Source organism: Microcaecilia unicolor, chromosome 10 (genome assembly GCF_901765095.1).
Source record: "Microcaecilia unicolor chromosome 10, aMicUni1.1, whole genome shotgun sequence".
In the NCBI taxonomy this organism is placed as follows: domain Eukaryota; kingdom Metazoa; phylum Chordata; class Amphibia; order Gymnophiona; family Siphonopidae; genus Microcaecilia; species Microcaecilia unicolor.
In genome coordinates, this window is record NC_044040.1 from 175,003,829 (window position 1) to 175,021,651 (window position 17,823).

Consider the following 17,823-nt stretch of genomic DNA (forward strand, 5'->3'; position numbering starts at 1 on the left):
GCGGGCCAACCCCGATGTTTCCCCGAAAAATAAGTCAGCCCCTGAAAATAAGACCTAGCGCTTTTTTGTGGGCAAAAATTAATATACGACAGTGTCTTATTTTCGGGGAAACACGGTATTATCAACTAAGAAGAAGCCTGAGGAATTTCAGCAGAACATTGATCACTGGATTGAACACTGGACATTAGAAAAATCTGAATTGGAATTGGCTGTTACATGAATACGTTTAAGTAAATATTTTCAAATACGTATAAATGCTTACAAAGCGCATACAAACGTATGTATGAATTTAATATAAAAATATATAATATGAAAGTATAATCAGCATAAATCAAACACAAGCTTACTTCAAATTTAAAAAAAATGAATGAATAAATGAGTAAACCTTTAAAAGACATACAAATTTTTGTTAATGGTTGCACAGTAATGGCAACATTGGTGTATGGCCATTAATGCGGAAAATGGAATATTGCCCTTTTTCCGCGCACAGACCACTTTTTAATGCAGCTTAGTAAACTCAGTAAGTTTTCACAAACAATAAGCTCCTCACACCTAAAGGATTGAAAAGATGTGTTATAATTTTGAAAAATGTTTTAGAAAATGAGTAGATGATGGCAGATAAATACCTGTAAGGTCCATCCAGTCTGCCCAACAAGATAAACTCGTATGTGCTACTTTATATGTATACCTGACCTTGATTTGTCCTTTCCATTTTCAGGGCACAGACAGTAGAAGTCTGCCCAGCACTAGCTTTGTTTCCCAATTACTGGTGCTACCACCTAATCTCCGCTAAGATTCTGTGGATCCATTCCTCCTTGAACAGGGCTCTTTTGTGTTTATCCCACGCATTTTTGAATTCTGTTACCATTTTCATCTCCACTACCTCCTGTGGGAGGGCATTCCAAGTATCCACCACTCTTTCCATGAAAAAATACTTCCTGACATTTTTCCTGAGTCTGCCCCCCTTCAACCTCAATTCATGTCCTCTAGTTCTACTGCCTTCCCATCTCCGGAAAAAGTTTGTTTGCGAATTAATACCTTTCAAATATTTGAACGTTTATATCATATCACCTCTGTTTCTCCTTTCCTCCAGGATATACATGTTCAGGTCAGCAAGTCTATCCTCGTACATCTTGTAACGCAAATCTCATACCATTTTTGTAGCTTTTCTTTGCACCGGCTCAAGGTTTTTTACACCCTTAGCAAGATACAGTCTCCAAAACTGAACACAGTACTCCAGGTGGGGCCTCACCAATGACTTATACAGGGACATCAACACCTCCTTTCTTCTGCTGGTTACACCTCTCTATACAACCTATCATCCTTCTGGCTATGGCCACCGCCTTGTCATTCTGTTTTGTCACCTTCAGCTCCTCAGATACCATCATCTCAAGATACCTCTCCCTGTCTGTGCATATCAGACTCTCACCGCCTAACGCTTACGTCACCTTTGGATTTCTACTCCCTAATTGCATCACTTTGCACTTCTTTGCTTTGAATTTTAATTTCCAAACATACCATTCTTCTAGCAAGTGCCTTAACTAAAATATTATATAAAAAAATGTAAGCTTACAGTAAGTGAATCCAACAAAGACACTGTTGCACCTTTCAAAACAATATTGACCAGAAAGGTTACAGCAGAAGGAAAACTTCCTAAGCAGAAACAGCAGCCTTAAGCTGACCTAAGTCTCTCAAAATGTGGCCATGTCTTCAAGGCCCTAGCTCCTGATAAGATCATGCCAATCATGGAGTCTCCTAGGGCCCTGTTTATTAAGTTGCACTAGCATTTTTAGCACGTGCTAAAAATTAACACGCTCTAACCATGTAGATGCCCATAGGAATATTTTGGGCATCTTCATGGTTAGCACGCGCTAAAAACGCTGACACGCCTAGTGTGCATCTTTAGCCTTCATTTTTGCTAGAGTGTTTTCCTGTGAGGGAGTTGGAATAACCACCTCACCGGTGCTCCCTCCGTAGATAGGTATGATTCTGCATCATTGGCACATGTGGCCACAACTAACACTACGTAGAATGCTCCTGAAGTGGACTGAGGTGGTGAAGTCTACTAGTCAGGGCTCAGTAATGTTTCCATCACAAATGGCACCAGGCTCCCTGATTTCTTTGTTGACATAGCTGGGTCAGCACCTGAAGCAACTTTCTGAATACCTGACTGTGACACAGAGGTGTCCATTGGACTCTACTACGAGCTGTCAGGATTCAGAAGGATAAACCTGTGGCCTGACAATATTTCAAGCAAGTAATAATGGTCAGATAGCAAGAGAAACAGGTGCTGCCACCACCATCTTGGCTTCCCTTTCATTTTTAATTTTATATTCAATGTCATTGTCCTAGTAAATGTCAACAGAAAAAGCTTATCCAGTCTGTTTAGTTATTTTGCCCCCACTGATAAAGATACCACTCAGTTGCCAGTCAGAGTGCAGCCACCTTTAATATTTCTTCCTAACATGGGCTGTACTTTTCTTTTCTTTCGTGCTCTTGCTATTTTAGGTACCGCAGCTCTCTCATTTTTCTGTGCTTAAACAGAGCACTGTAGTCATCTATCCTACTTGGTCCCTCTTGTAGGCTGTCACAAGCAATGTGAGTGCCTGTATTTCTGTTAAGAATTCTGATTAACGACAAAACTTGCAATAACAGTACACAGTTTATAGAGACTTCTCAGGGGATGAAAGTACATAGCTTTATGAGAAGTAGACCCAGAAAAATAGATGCAACAAATTTATTTGAAATACTATATTCTGTGACCAACGAATCTTTGAGATTCATCAAGAAAAATACAACAATTAGAAGGGCCCTTATTTTCTTGCCTAAGTGTTTTATGACTTTCATACCACAATTAAAAGGGTAAGTATGTGTGTTAGTCTTAGTTGTGCACAAACGTATTCAGCCAAAATCTGGTGGTCTCACCTTCCAAATTCTTTATAAATAGATTATAAATGCTATATACTGGCATTGGTGTAATACTACCACTCTTCTGGTCTCATCTGAGTGTATTTTTGAAGTTCTCCGAGGACAAGCAGGCTGCTTGTTCTCACATATGGGTGACGTCCACGGCAGCCCCATGTCCGGAAAATCTTCCTAGCAACAAAAGTTGCTAAAGCCTTCGAGTGCGCGGCCATCTTCCCGCCCGTCGTGCGAGAATCCCGCTTCAGTCTTCTTTTTTCCACGGTCAAGAGCGGCTGTTTACTGCGGTTCTGTGCCCCAGTAAAGAAGAGCCTTCGTTTTTAGCCGGCTTTTGCTGGTTTTTTTCTTCTCCGTTTGTGCTCGTGAACGAGCTGTTTTGTTTTTCTTTCAAAAAAAAAAAAAAGGTTTTTCCCTTAGTTTCTTTAGTTTTCCCCTCAAGTTTCCTTTTGTCGTTTTATGCGGCCATTTTGGCTGCTCATACAGGTTTTCTCCCTTTTTTGTGCCTTTCCTTTGGCACCATCATGAATTTTGATTTCACCGCCGCTATTTTTCCATCGATGACATTGAGGTTCGCCAGCGGCTTCAAGAAGTGCACTCGGTGCAACCGGGCAATCTCAGGCACCAACCCTTACGCGTGGTGTATCCAGTGCCTTGGGCCCGACCATCGCCCAGACGCATGTAAGTTGTGTCTTAGCCTTAAAAAGCGGACACAAGCGTCGAGACAAGCTCAACGGGAGCGCCTGTTTGGAGCTTTGCCTGGTACTTCGGCGTTGGCGTCGACAGCGGTACCGAGGACGGCGGTGGCGGTATTGATGTTGGCACTGGAGAGTGCATAGACCTCGGGAGCTCAGGTAATGGCTGTCCAGAGACCGTCACATGCTAGCAGCAATGAACCATCGAGTGGGTCTCCACCTTCCTCGACGGCTCCTGCGGTACAGGCCCATTGGGACCAACCCCTTTCGGACCCGACCCAGAGGAGGCGTGTGGATTCCACGTCCTCGTCGGTACCGAGGGGTACTGGTGATGTGCCTCGATCGAAGGCAAAGAAGCACCGTCATCGGTCCCCTTCTCGTCACGGTACTGAGAGCTCCGGGGCGTCTAGGGAATCGGCACCTGTGAAGCGTCGACGCCGGGAGGACCGCTCACCCTCTATATAAGAGGTGTCAATGCGCCAGTCTCCGGACAGCCCGGTACCGCGTCAACTCCTGTACCGACTCCACAGCTTTTCTCGACAGACACTCTTGACGAGCACCTCCACGCCATTCTTCCAGGGATCCTGGAGGGGCTGCTGCGAGAGTCTGTTCCGGTACTGGGGGTGCTTGTGTCGATAGATGCGGCGGCTGGCTCCCCGCCTGTGGTGGTGAGGCCCTCGATGTCGGTGCCGCTTGCGGCCTCGGCTGCCCCCCCCCCCCCCCCCGAGTTGACTCGACGTCGATGGAGGGAGCTTCATCGCTGCCGGCACGGGAGTCAACTTCTTGGCATCGCCATCGGGGACATAGCTCCTCAGCGTCGAGACGGGCTCTGCTTCGGACTGCAGTCAGAGAACTCCTGTCCGATACCGAAGGAGGGGCCTCATGGGAGGCAGAGGAAGACCCAAGATATTTCTCTTCTGAGGAGTCTTGTGGCATTCCCTCTGACCCTACTCCCTTCGTCAGAGAGAGAGCTTTCTCCCTCGGAGAGTTTGTCTTTCTCGTCCTTTGTCCGGGAAATGTCTACGGCCATTCGCTTCCCGGTGGTAACTGAGGATGAGCCCAGGGCTGAGATGTTTGAGGTCCTAGACTATCCTTCGCCACCTAAGGAGTCACACTGTTCCTCTACATAATGTTCTTAAATAGACACTGTTGAGGAACTGGATGAAACCCTATCTAACCCCACCATTCCCAAGAAGGTTGAATCCCAGTATAGGATTCACGGGGACCCAGAGTTGATGGCCCAGTTGCCTCATGACTCAGGGGTTGTGGATTCTGCTTTCAAGAGAGCCAAAAGTACAAGAGATTTCACCTCGGCACCCCGGGACGGGAGGCTCGGACTTTGGACTCTTTTGGGAGGAAGGCCTACCAGTCAGCTATGCTCATCTCCAAAATCCAGTCCTACCAGCTTTACATGAGCATTCACTTGCGGAATAATGTGAAGCAACTGGCGGACCTGGTCTATCAGCTCCCTTCGGAGCAGGCCAGGCCTTTTCAGGAGGTGGTCAGGCAGCTGAAGGCGTGTCGTAAATTCCTGTCCAGGGGTACTTACGATTCTTTTGATGTGGCGTCCAGAGCCGCTGCTCAGGATATAGTGATGCGCAGACTCTCATGGCTGCGTGCCTCTGACCTCAACAATCGAGTCCAGCAGCGGCTTGTGGATGTTCCTTGCCGGGGGGGGGGGGGGGGGGGGGATAATATTTTCAGCGAGAAAGTCGAACAGGTGGTAGAGCAGCTCCACCAGCGGGAAACCGCATTCGACAAACTCTCCCACCGGGCGCCTTCAGCATCTACCTCATCAGGTAGACGGTTTTACGAGGGAAGGAGGAATGCTCCCTATGCTTACAATAAGCATAGGTACAGTCCACCTTCCCGCCAGCCTGCTCAGGCTCAACCCCAGTGTGCTCGTTCACGTCAACAGCGTGCCTCCTCGACAGGTCCCTGCAGCGCCCCAGCAAAAGCAAGGGACGGTTTTTTTGACTGGCTCCAGGCAAGCATAGCCGCAATAAAAGTGTCCATGCCAGACGATCTACCGGTCGGGAGGAGGTTAAAGTTTTTTCACCAAAGGTGGCCTCTTGTAACCTCCAATTGGTGGGTTCTTCAAATAGTCCAGCGGGGATACTCCCTCAATTTGATCTCCAAATTGCCCACCAGGAGCTCAGTCCTTCAGCTTCCAGCACAGGCAGGTACTTGCAGAGGAACTCTCTGCTCTTCTCAGCGCCAGTGCGGTCGAGCCCATACCACCGGGGCAAGAATGGCTGGGATTCTATTCCAGGTACTTCCTTGTGCAAAAGAAAACAGGGAGGATGCGTCCCATCCTAGACCTAAGGGCCCTGAACAAATATCTGATTCGAGAAAAGTTCAGGATTCTTTCCCTTAGCACCCTTCTTCCCATGAGTCAGAAAAACGACCAGCTGTGCTCCCTGGACTTGAAGGATGCTTATACTCACATCTTGGTACTGCTAGCTCACATACAGTGTCTTCGATTCTGTCTGGGAGCACAGTACTTTCAGTATTGTGTGCTGCCCTTTGGGCTTGCCTCTGAGCCCCGGGCATTCACCAAATGCCTGGTGGTCGTTGCAGCGTCTCTACGCAGGCTGGGAGTGCATGTGTTCCCTTATCTCGACGACTGGCTGGTGAAGAACACCTCGGCGGCAGGGTCACTACAGTCCATGCAGATGACTCTCAAACTCCTGGAGCTACTAGGGTTTGTTATAAATTACCCAAAGTCCCATCTCCTTCCAGTTCAACAACTAGAATTCATAGGAGCTCTGCTGGACTCTCAGTTAGCTTGGGCCTATCTTCCCGAGGCGAGGGCGGACAACCTTCTGTCCCTGGTTTCCTTGGCCAGAGCGTCTCAGCAGATCACAGCTCGGCAGATGTTGAGACTTCCGGGCCATATGGCCTCCACAGTTCATGTGACTCCCATGGCACGCCTTCACATGAGATCTGCTCAGTGGAAGTGGACCCTAGCTTCCCAGTGGTATCAAGCTGCAGGGGATCTAGAAGATGCAATCCTGTCGTCCACCGCTTTTCACAACTCCCTGATATGGTGGACAATTCGGTCCAATTTGACCTTGGGACGTCCCTTCCAAATTCCTCAGCCTCAAAAAGTGCTCACTATGGATGCATCTCTCCTAGGGTGGGGAGCTCATGTAGATGGGCTCCACAATCAGGGAGCTTGGTCCCTTCAGGAATCAGGTCTCCAGATCAATCTCCTGGAGTTGCGAGCGATCTGGAACGCTCTAAAGGCTTTCAGAGATTGGCTGTTCAATCAAACTGTCCAAATTCAGACAGGCAACCAGGTTGCCATGTACTATGTCAACAAGCAGGGGGGCACCGGATCTTGCCCCCTGTGTCAGGAAGCTGTCCAGATGTGGCTTTGGGCCCGCTGTCACGGCATGTTTCTCCAGGCCACGTATCTGGCAGGCGTAAACAACAGTCTGGCTGACAGGTTGAGCAAGATAATGCAACCTCACGAGTGGTCTCTCGACAGGGCGGTTGTCCGCAACATCTTCCGAGAGTGGGGCACCCCCTCGGTGGATCTTTTTAGCACTCAGATCAATCACAAGGTTCCTCAGTTCTGTTCCAGACTTCAGGCCTATGACAGGCATGCCTCGGATGCCTTTCTCCTACATTGGGGGTCAGGCCTTCTGTATGCGTATCCTCCCATACTCCTGGTGAGGAAGACTTTGCTGAAACTCCAGCAAGACCGCGGAACCATGATTCTGATTGCGCCCTTTTGGCCGCGTCAGATTTGGTTCCCTCTTCTTCTGCAGTTGTCCTCCGAAGAACCGTGGAGATTGTAGTGTGTGTGTTTTCCAACCCTCATCACTCAGAATGATGGGGCGCTTCTGCATCCCAACCTCCAGTCTCTGGCTATCATGGGCTGGATGTTGAGGGCGTAGATTTCGCCTCCTTGGGTCCTTCTGAGGGTGTCTCCCGAGTCTTGCTTGCTTCCAGGAAAGATTCCACGAAGAGGTGTTACTCTTTTAAATGGAAGAGGTTTGTCATCTGGTGTGACAGCAAGGCCCTAGATCCTCGCTTTTGTCCTACACAGACCCTGCTTGAGTACCTTCTGCACTTGTCGGAGTCTGGTCTTAAGACCAACTCTGTAAGATTTCATCTTAGTGCAATTAGAGCTTTCCATTATCGTGTAGAGGGTAAGCCTATCTCGGGACAGCCTTTAGTTGTTCGCTTCATGAGAGGTTTGCTTTTGTCAAAGCCCCCTGTCAAACCTCCTCCAGTGTCATGGGATCTCAATGTCGTCCTCACCCAGCTGATGAAAGCTCCTTTTGAGCCACTGGATTCTTGCCATCTGAAGTATTTGACCTGGAAGGTCATTTTCTTGGTGGCTGTTAGTTCATTTCGTGGAGTCAGTGAGCTTCAAGCCTTGGTAGCCCATGCTCCTTATACTAAATTTCATCATAACAGAGTAGTCCTCTGCACTCACCCTAAGTTCTTGCCCAAGGTGGTGTCGGAGTTCCACCTGAACCAGCCAATTGTCTTGCCAACATTCTTTCCCCGTCCTCATACCCGCCCTGCTGACTGTCAGTTGCACACATTGGACTGCAAGAGAGCATTGGCTTTCTATGTGGAGGGGTAAGCCCCTTCAGACAGTCCTCCCAAATGTTTGTTTCTTTCGACCCCAACAGAAGGGGAGTGGCTGTTGGGAAACGCACTATCTCAAATTGGCTAGCAGATTGCATTTCCTTCACTTACGCCCAAGCTGGGCTGACCCTTGAGGGTCATGTCACGGCTCATAGTGTTAGAGCCATGGCAGCGTCAGTGGCCCACTTGAAGTCAGCCACTATTGAAGAGATTTGCAAGGCTGCGACGTGGTCATCAGTCCATACATTCACATCTCATTACTGCCTTCAGCAGGATAGCCGACGCGACAGTCGGTTTGGGCAGTCGGTGGTGCAGAATCTTTTCAGGGTTTAGAATCCAACTCCACCCCCCTAGGCCCATTTTTATTCTGTTCCAGGCTGCACTGTCAGATGTTTATTCGTAGGTCAATTTTTGTTATGTCCTCGCTGTTGCGAGGCCCAATTGACCCTGTTGTTTTGAGTGAGCCTGGGGGCTAGGGATACCCATCAGTGAGAACAAGCAGCCTGCTTGTCCTTGGAGAAAGCGAAGTTACTTACCTGTAGCAGGTATTCTCTGAGGACAGCAGGCTTATTGTTCTTACCAACCCGCCTGCCTCCCCTTTGGAGTTGTTTTTTTCTTTGTTTTTACTTCATAAGTTGACTGAAGCGGGACTCTCGCGCTACGGGCGGGTAGATGGCTGCGCATGTGCGGTGTGCGCAGCCGCGCGCTCGAAGGCTTTAGCAACTTTTGTTGCTAGGAAGATTTTCCGGACCTGGGGCTGCCGTGGACGTCACCCATATATGAGAACAATCAGCCTGCTGTCTTCGGAGAATACCTGCTACAGGTAAGTAACTTTGCTTTACTGATTTCTGCAATGCTGTTTGGGCTGTCTGGGGCCTCTGTTTTTTTTTTCACCTAGGTATTCCTTTAAGCAGGGCTGACCCAATAGGATTTTGGGAGCTGTGGGGCACATCAGTCTGGTGAACCTAATCACCTGTGCCACAATCTCCGTCCCTCTCCAGCTAGCAGAAGAACTGCTTCTTAGAGTTGCTTCCTTATCTGCTTCATTGTGAACCATGCAGTTCCATATAGTGGTCTCTGATTCTCTGGCCCCGCACAGTTCATTGAAGCTAGTATAGCATGAGACATCCAGAGGTCAGAAGTGCTACTACATAGTAACATAGTAGATGACGGCAGAAAAAGACCTGCACGGTCCATCCAGTCAGCCCAACAAGATAACTCATATTTGCTGCTTTTTGTGTATACCCTACTTTGATTTGTACCTGTGCTCTTCAGGGCACAGACCGTGTAAGTCTGCCCAGCACTATCCTCGCCTCCCAACCACCGGCTCTGGCACAGACCGTATAAGTCTGCCCAGCACTATCCTCACCTCCCAACCACCAGCCCTGCCTCCCAACCACCGGCTCTGGCACAGACCGTATAAGTCTGCCCAGCACTATCCCCGCCTCCCAACTACCAGCCCCGCCTCCCGATCTTGACTAAGCTCCTGAGGATCCATTCCTTCGGCACAGGATTCCTTTATGCTTATCCCACATATGTTTGAATTCCGTTACCATTTTCATTTCCACCACCTCCTGCGGGAGAGCATTCCAAGCATCCACTACTCTCTCCGTGAAAAAATACTTCCTGACATTTTTCTTGAGTCTGCCCCCCTTCAATCTCATTTCATGTCCTCTCGTTCTACCACCTTCACATCTCCTGAAAAGGTTCGTTTGCGGATTAATACCTTTCAAATATTTGAACGTCTGTATCATATCATCCCTGTTTCTCCTTTCCTCCAGAGTATTCATGTTTAGCTCAGCAAGTCTCTCCTCATACGTCTTGTAACGCAAATCCCATACCATTCTCGTAGCTTTTCTTTGCACCGCTTCAATTCTTTTTACATCCTTAGCAAGATACGGCCTCCAAAACTGAACACAATACTCCAGGTGGGGCCTCACCAACGACTTATACAGGGGCATCAACACCCCCCTTTCTTCTGCTGGTCACACCTCTCTCTATACAGCCTAACAACCTTCTAGCTGTGGCCACAGCCTTGTCACACTGTTTCGTCGCCTTCAAATCCTCAGATTCTATCATCCCAAGATCCCTCTCCCCGTCCGTACCTATCAGACTCTCCCGCCTAACACATACGTCTCCCGTGGATTTCTATTCCCTAAGTGCATCACTTTGCATTTCTTCACATTGAATTTTAATTGCCAAACCTTAGACCATTCTTCTAGCTTCCTCAGATCCTTTTTCATGTTTTCCACTCCCTCCCGGGTGTCCACTCTGTTACAGATCTTAGTATCATCCGCAAATAGGCAAACTTTACCTTCTAACCCTTCGGCAATGTCACTCATTCTTCTGCTGGAGGAAGGTTGAGAGTATTGAAGCACAAGGCTTATAGATTGAATTCAACTTTTGTAAGATGTTGCAATATATGCATTCCCAAAATTGATATCTGATGTGTGGGTTTTTCTGTATTAATGCATGCAGAAAAAGCACTATTTTGTACAGTCTGAGTTGACTCTGCTGTTTCAAACCAAGGAGGAAGTTATAAGTATTAACTGTTTATAGCTCTGATTAATTTTAAATGCTACTTCTGTTAATTCTACTTCTTCAGTAACCTTTTATCGTCCTTGTTTGTGTATGAATTTCAGAATTTTAAGAAAGCTCTTTATAAAGTTTCTGAAGCTTGATTTTTAAATTTTAACTTCAGCACTATTTAAGATTACCTTTCGACGTCCTTTCTGTGTCGTTTTAGTATTTCTCCGAAGACAAGCAGGCTGCTTGTTCTCACTGAGGGGTGACATCCACGGCATCCCCCTCCAATCGGAATCTTCACTAGCAAAGATGTTTGCTAGCCCTCGCGCACCCATGCGCACCGCGCATGCGCGACCGTCTTCCCGCCCGAACCGGCTCGTGTTAGTCAGTCTTCTTTTGTCCGCGCTCGGGACGGTCGTGTCTTGCCACCGTTTCGTGCCCCTCAGAAGACCTCGTGCGTCTTTCGTGTTTCTAATCACTGTGTTTCAAATAAAATAAAATAAGAGGTTCCTTTTTTCTCGTATTTTTAGTTTTCTTTTCCCCAGCGTAAGTATTCTTTCGCTTTCGGGAGCGGCCTTGTTGGCCGCCCGTACGGGTTTTTTCTCCCCTTTTTTCTCGGTGCCTCTTAAAGCGAATTTTGATTTCGCCAGCGCGATTTTTCCGCCCATGTCATCGAAGCCTTCCAGCGGCTTCAAGAAGTGCACCCAGTGCGCCCGGATAATATCGCTCACTGATAGGCACGCTTCGTGTCTTCAATGTCTGGGGGCTGGGCACCGCCTGCAGGCTTGTAGTCTTTGTGCTTTTTTACAAAAGAGGACTCGGGTAGCGAGGTTAGCCCAGTGGAACGTTCAGTTCTCCGGCGCTTCGACGGCAACAGCATCTCGGGATTTGTTGGGTGCATCGGCGTCGGCAGCACAGAAGTCTTCGGAGCTTGCATCAGCGTCGGACGGTATCGAGGCGGTCTTCCTCCTGCATCATCGGTACCGAGACTTCGAAAGAGTGCGTCGGCGGTACCGGGACCCCCGCTGGTGTTGATGTCGTCGGACGGTGGTTCTTCGTCTGGAGTGCAGATGAGGGCTGTCCATTCCCCTGTTGGTGGCGGTGAGCCTTTGGGTAGGTTCTCCTCCTGCCCTGAGGGCTCCTTGCGGTACAGCCCCCCCCGGGATCGACCTTCTTTGGCCCCGGTCCCGAGGAAGCGACATCTGAATTCTACGTCCTCATCGGTACTGGGGAGCTCCGGTGACATGCTTCGCTCGAAGAAGTCGAAGAAGCATCGTCACCGGTCGCCTTCCCGACTTGGTACCGGGAGCTCTGGGTCGCCGAGGGAGTCGGCACCCAGCAGGCATCGGCACCGGGAGGACCGTTCATTCTCCATCCAGGAGGTGTCGGTGCGCTCTGCCCCGGACAGCCCGGTACCGCCTCCGTGCCTGGAACAGGTTTTGACCTAGACGCCTGCATCGGCTTCTCAGTCTTTCTCCACAGCCGCTCTGCACGAGAGTCTCTGGGCCGTTCTTCCTGGCATCCCGGAAGAGCTGTTGCGCCCTTCTCCGGTACCGGGGGTGCCTGCGCCACCGGTGCCATCGAGTGAGGCGACAGCTGGCCCTTTGCTTGGGGTGAGGTCCCCGGCTTCGGCTACCTCCCAGGTGGACTCCCCGATGACGTAGGGGGAGGCAGCTTCGCCGCTGCCGGCCAGGGAGTCCATCTCTCGACGCTCCCACCGTGGCCGTGTTTCCACGGAGTTGGGACGGGCGCGGCTTCAGACGCAGGTTCGTGAACTTTGTGTCTGATACCGATGACGAGGCCTCGTGGGAGGCAGAAGAGGACATCAGATATTTCTCTGACGAGGAGTCTGATGGCCTTCCTTCTGACCCCACTCCCCTGAAAGGCGGCTTTCTCCTCCCGAGAGTCTGTCTTTCTCTGCCTTTGTCCGGAAGATGTCTATGGCCATCCCCTTCCCGGTGGTCGTGGAGGATGAGCCAAGGGCTGAAATGTTTGAGCTCTTGGACTATCCTTCTCCACCTAAGGAAGTGTCCACAGTACCCATGCATCATGTCCTGAAAAAGACATTGCTGGCAAACTGGACCAAGCCACTAACTAATCCCCACATTCCCAAGAAGATAGAATCCCAGTACCGGATCCTTGGGGATCCAGAGCTGATGCGCACTCAGTTGCCTCACGACTCTGGTGTGGTGGATCTGGCCCTGAAGAAGGCTAAGAGTTCTAGAGAACATGCTTCGGCGCCCCCGGGCAAAGACTCCCGAACCTTAGACTCCTTTGGGAGGAAGGCCTATCATTCTTCCATGCTCGTGGCCAAGATTCAATCATACCAGCTCTACACGAGCATCCATATGTGGAATAATGTGCGGAAGCTGGCGGACTTGGTGGCCCAGCTCCCTTTGGAGCAAGCCAAGCCGTTTCAGGAGGTGGTCAGGCAGCTGACGGAATGTAGGAAATTCCTGGCCAGAGGGGTATTTGATACCTTTGATGTTGCGTCCAGGGCCGCTGCTCAAGGTGTGGTGATGCGCAGGCTCTCATGGCTGCGTGCCTCCGACCTGGAGAATAGGATCCAGCAGCGGATTGCAGACTCCCCTTGCCGAGCGGATAACATTTTGGGGGGAAAAGTCAAACAGGTGGTAGAACAGCTCCACCAGCGGGATAACGCTTTCGACAAATTCTCCCGCCGGCAGCCTTCAGCATCTACCTCTTCAGGTAGACGTTTTTATGGGGGAAGGAGGGCTGTTCCCTACTCTTCTGGTAAGCGTAGGTACAATCCTCCCTCTCAACAGCCTGCGGCCCAGGCTAAGCCCCAGCGCGCTCGCTCTCGTCAGCAGCGTGCGCCTCAGCAAGGCCCCACAGCTCCCCAGCAAAAGCAGGGGGCGAGCTTTTGACTGGCTCCAGCAGAGCATAGCCGAGACCAAAGTGTCCGTGCCGGACGATCTGCCGGTCGGGGGGAGTTTGAAAGTTTTTCACCAAAGGTGGCCTCTTATTACCTCCAACCGTTGGGTTCTTCAAATAGTCCGGCAAGGATACGCCCTCAATTTGACCTCCATGCCTCCAAATTGCCCACCGGGAGCTCAGTCTTTCAGCTTCCAGCACAAGCAGGTACTTGCAGAGGAACTCTCCGCCCTTCTCAGCGCCAATGCGGTCGAGCCCGTGCCACCGGGGCAAGAAGGGCTGGGATTCTATTCCAGGTACTTCCTTGTGGAAAAGAAAACAGGGGGGATGCATCCCATCCTAGATCTAAGGGCCCTGAACAGATATCTGGTCAAGGAAAAGTTCAGGATGCTTTCCCTGGGCACCCTTCTTCCCATGATTCAGGAAAAAGATTGGCTATGCTCTCTGGACTTAAAGGATGCTTACACGCATATTCCGATACTGCCAGCTCACAGATAGTATCTTCGATTCCGTCTGGGAACACGTCACTTCCAGTACTGTGTGCTACCCTTTGGGCTCGCCTCCGCGCCCAGGGTGTTCACGAAGTGCCTGGCTGTGGTAGCAGCAGTGCTCCGCAGGCTTGGAGTGCACGTGTTCCCTTATCTCGACGATTGGCTGGTGAAGAACCACATCCAAGGCAGGAGCTCTACAGTCCATGCAGATGACTATTCAACTCCTGGAGCTACTGGGGTTTGTGATAAATTATCCAAAGTCCCATCTTTTCCCAGTTCAGAGCCTCGAATTCATAGGAGCTCTGCTGGATTCTCGGACGGCTCGTGCCTATCTTCCGGAGATAAGGGCCAACAATCTGTTGTCCCTCGTCTCCCGGGTGCGAGCGTCCCAGCAGATCACAGCTCGGCAGATGTTGAGATTGCTCGGCCACATGGCCTCCACAGTTCATGTGACTCCCATGGCTCGTCTTCGCATGCGATCTGCTCAATGGACCCTAGCTTCCCAGTGGTTTCAGGCTGCTGGGGATGTAGAGGACGTGATCCACCTGTCCACGAGTTTTCTCGAATCCCTGCACTGGTGGACGATTTGGTCCAATTTGACTCTGGGACGCCCTTTCCAAATTCCTCAGCCGCAAAAAGTGCTGACTACGGATGCGTCTCTCCTGGGGTGGGGAGCTCATGTCGATGGGAAGCTGGTCCCTCCAGGAACAAGGTCTACAGATCAATCTCCTGCAGTTACGAGCGGTCTGGAACGCTCTGAAGGCTTTCAGAGATTGGCTGTCCCACCAAATTATCCAAATTCAGACAGACAACCAGGTTGCCATGTATTGCATCAACAAGCAGGGGGGCACCGGATCTCGCCCCCTGTGTCAAGAAGCCGTCAGCATGTGGCTGAGGGCTCGCCGTCATGGCATGTTTCTCCAAGCCACATATCTGGCAGGCGTAAACAACAGTCTGGCAGACAGGTTGAGCAGGATTATGCAACCTCACGAGTGGTTGCTCCACTCCAGAGTAGTGCGCCGGATCTTCCAAGTGTTGGGCACCCCCTTGATAGATCTCTTCGCCAACCACAAGGTCCCTCAATTCTGTTCCAGTCTTCAGGCCCACGGCCGCCTGGCATCGGATGCCTTCCTCCTAGATTGGGGGAAGGCCTGCTGTATGCTTATCCTCCCATACCTCTGGTGGGGAAGACTTTGCTGAAACTCAAGCAGGACCAAGGCACCATGATTCTGATTGCTCCTTTTTGGCCGCGTCAGATCTGGTTCCCTCTTCTTTTGGAGTTGTCCTCCGAAGAACCGTGGAGATTGGAGTGTTTTCCGACCCTCATCACCCAGAACAAAGGGGCGCTTCTGCATCCCAACCTCCAGTCTCTGGCTCTCACGGCCTGGATGTTGAGAGCGTAGACTTTGCCTCTTTGGGTCTGTCGGAGGGTGTCTCCCGTGTCTTGCTTGCTTCCAGGAAAGATTCCACTAAGAGGAGTTACTTCTTTTTATGGAGGAGGTTTGCCGTCTGGTGTGACAGCAAGGCCTTAGATCCTCGCTCTTGTCCTACACAGACCCTGCTTGACTACCTTCTGCACTTGTCTGAGTCTGGTCTCAAGACCAACTCTGTAAGGGTTCACCTTAGCGCGATCAATGCATACCATTACCGTGTGGAAGGTAAGCCGATCTCGAGACAGCCTTTAGTTGTTCGCTTTATGAGAAGTTTGCTTTTATCAAAGCCTCCCATCAAACCTCCTCCAGTGTCATGGGATCTCAATGTCGTCCTCACCCAGCTGATGAAACCTCCTTTTGAGCCACTGAATTCATGCCATCTGAAGTACTTGACCTGGAAGGTCATTTTCTTGGTGGCAGTAACTTCAGCTCGTAGAGTCAGTGAGCTTCAGGCCCTTGTAGCCCATGCTCCTTACACCAAATTTCATCATAATAGAGTAGTCCTCCGCACTCACCCTAAGTTCTTGCCGAAGGTGATGTCGGAGTTCCATCTGAACCAGTCAATTGTCTTGCCAACATTCTTTCCCCGTCCGCATTCCTGCCCTGCTGAACGTCAGCTGCGCACATTGGACTTCAAAAGAGCATTGGCCTTCTATCTGGAGTGGACACAGCCCAACAGACAGTCTGCCCAAATGTTTGTTTCTTTTGATCCCAACAGGAGGGGAGTGGCTGTGGGGAAACGCACCTTATCAAATTGGCTAGCAGACTGCATTTCCTTCACTTATGCCCAGGCTGGGCTGGCTCTTGAGGGTTATGTCACGGCTCACAATGTTAGAGCCATGGCTGCGTCAGTGGCCCACTTGAAGTCAGCCACTATTGAAGAGATCTGCAAAGCTGCGACGTGGTCATCTGTCCACACATTCACATCTCATTACTGCCTGCAGCAGGATACCCGACGCGGCAGTCGGTGCTTCAGAATCTGTTCGGGGTTTAGAATCCAACTCCACCCCCCTAGGCCCATTTTTTATTCTGTTCCAGGCTACACTCTCAGTTAGTTGGATAAGTTGTTAGGTCAATCTCAGTTATGTCCTCGCCGTTGCGAGACCCAGTTGACCATGTTCTTTGTTTTGAGTGAGCCTGGGGGCTAGGGATACCCCATCAGTGAGAACACGCAGCCTGCTTGTTCTCGGAGAAAGCGAATGTTACATACCTGTAGAGGGTATTCTCCAAGGACAGCAGGCTGATTGTTCTCACAAACCCGCCCGCCTCCCCTTTGGAGTTGTGTCTTCCTGTGTCTTTGTCTTGCTACATACGGGACTGACGAACACGAGCCGGTTCGGGCGGGAAGACGGTCGCGCATGGGCGCGCGAGGGCTAGCAAACGTTTTTGCTAGTGAAGATTCCGATTGGAGGCGGATGCCGTGGACGTCACCCATCAGTGAGAACAATCAGTCTGCTGTCCTCGGAGAATACCCTCTACAGGTATGTAGCATTCGCTATATGTACACACACAGTGCTAGTGATCTGAGTGTACAAAAATTCCGTACAATGATCTGTGGCCTGGGATTCACTGTGGAACAAGTCTTAAATGGCATTGAAGTTACATTAGATCTGGTAAACACTTTTATAGCATGAAAAGGGTTTGCATTAGGCTTCATATGTTGTGAACAGTTGCCATAACTTTTAATGACTTTCTATTGCAGTCTTAATCATCTATAATTATATTAATAAGGGTTTTTTTTCTGATTTCTTTTAAGCAACGGGTGATGACATGCTTCAGAGCATGGGAAGACTGGGCAATTTATCCTGAGCCATTCTTGATCAAACTACAGAATATTTTCTTGGGACTTGTAAATATAGAGGAAAAAGAACCAGTGGTGGGTATTCAGAACCATGGAAGACATATTAAGAACATTTCTTTAACCTAGGCACCCACATTTACGTGCACGTTACATGTGTAAATATTAAAAATACTATGTACTCAAATATCCATGCCAGTGCTAGCAGGGCACCAGGACTATTCAATTACTCAGTCAACTTACTGAACATGTATTTTCTAGGGGGCTGTATACATGGGTGGTGAGTAGGCAGGGCAGAGGCATGGCTCTCACTTACATGCGTAACTTACAGAAGTTGTTTTCTTGCCACATTTAGGTGTCCACTCCTATACCAGTTTTAGGACTGGTGTAGTTGTGGGAACCTAAATGTTAGGCATACCAATACTGGGTTACACTTGCCTTCTATAACAGAACCTAGG

General features: G+C 49.8%; 1 protein-coding gene across 4 annotated transcripts in view; it reads left to right on the top strand.

Moving 5' to 3' along the window:
- U2SURP (U2 snRNP associated SURP domain containing) overlaps nucleotides 1-17,823 on the top strand; it is a 178,660-nt gene that overhangs the window by 107,603 nt on the left and 53,234 nt on the right. For 2 of the 4 annotated variants that reach the window (XM_030216897.1, XM_030216899.1), the window contains exon 18: nucleotides 17,324-17,474. In XM_030216897.1, coding sequence (XP_030072757.1) covers nucleotides 17,324-17,474 — 151 coding nt within the window. The remainder of the gene's footprint in view (nucleotides 1-17,323; nucleotides 17,475-17,823) is intronic. The other 2 variants (XM_030216898.1, XM_030216900.1) reach the window with 1 other exon arrangement.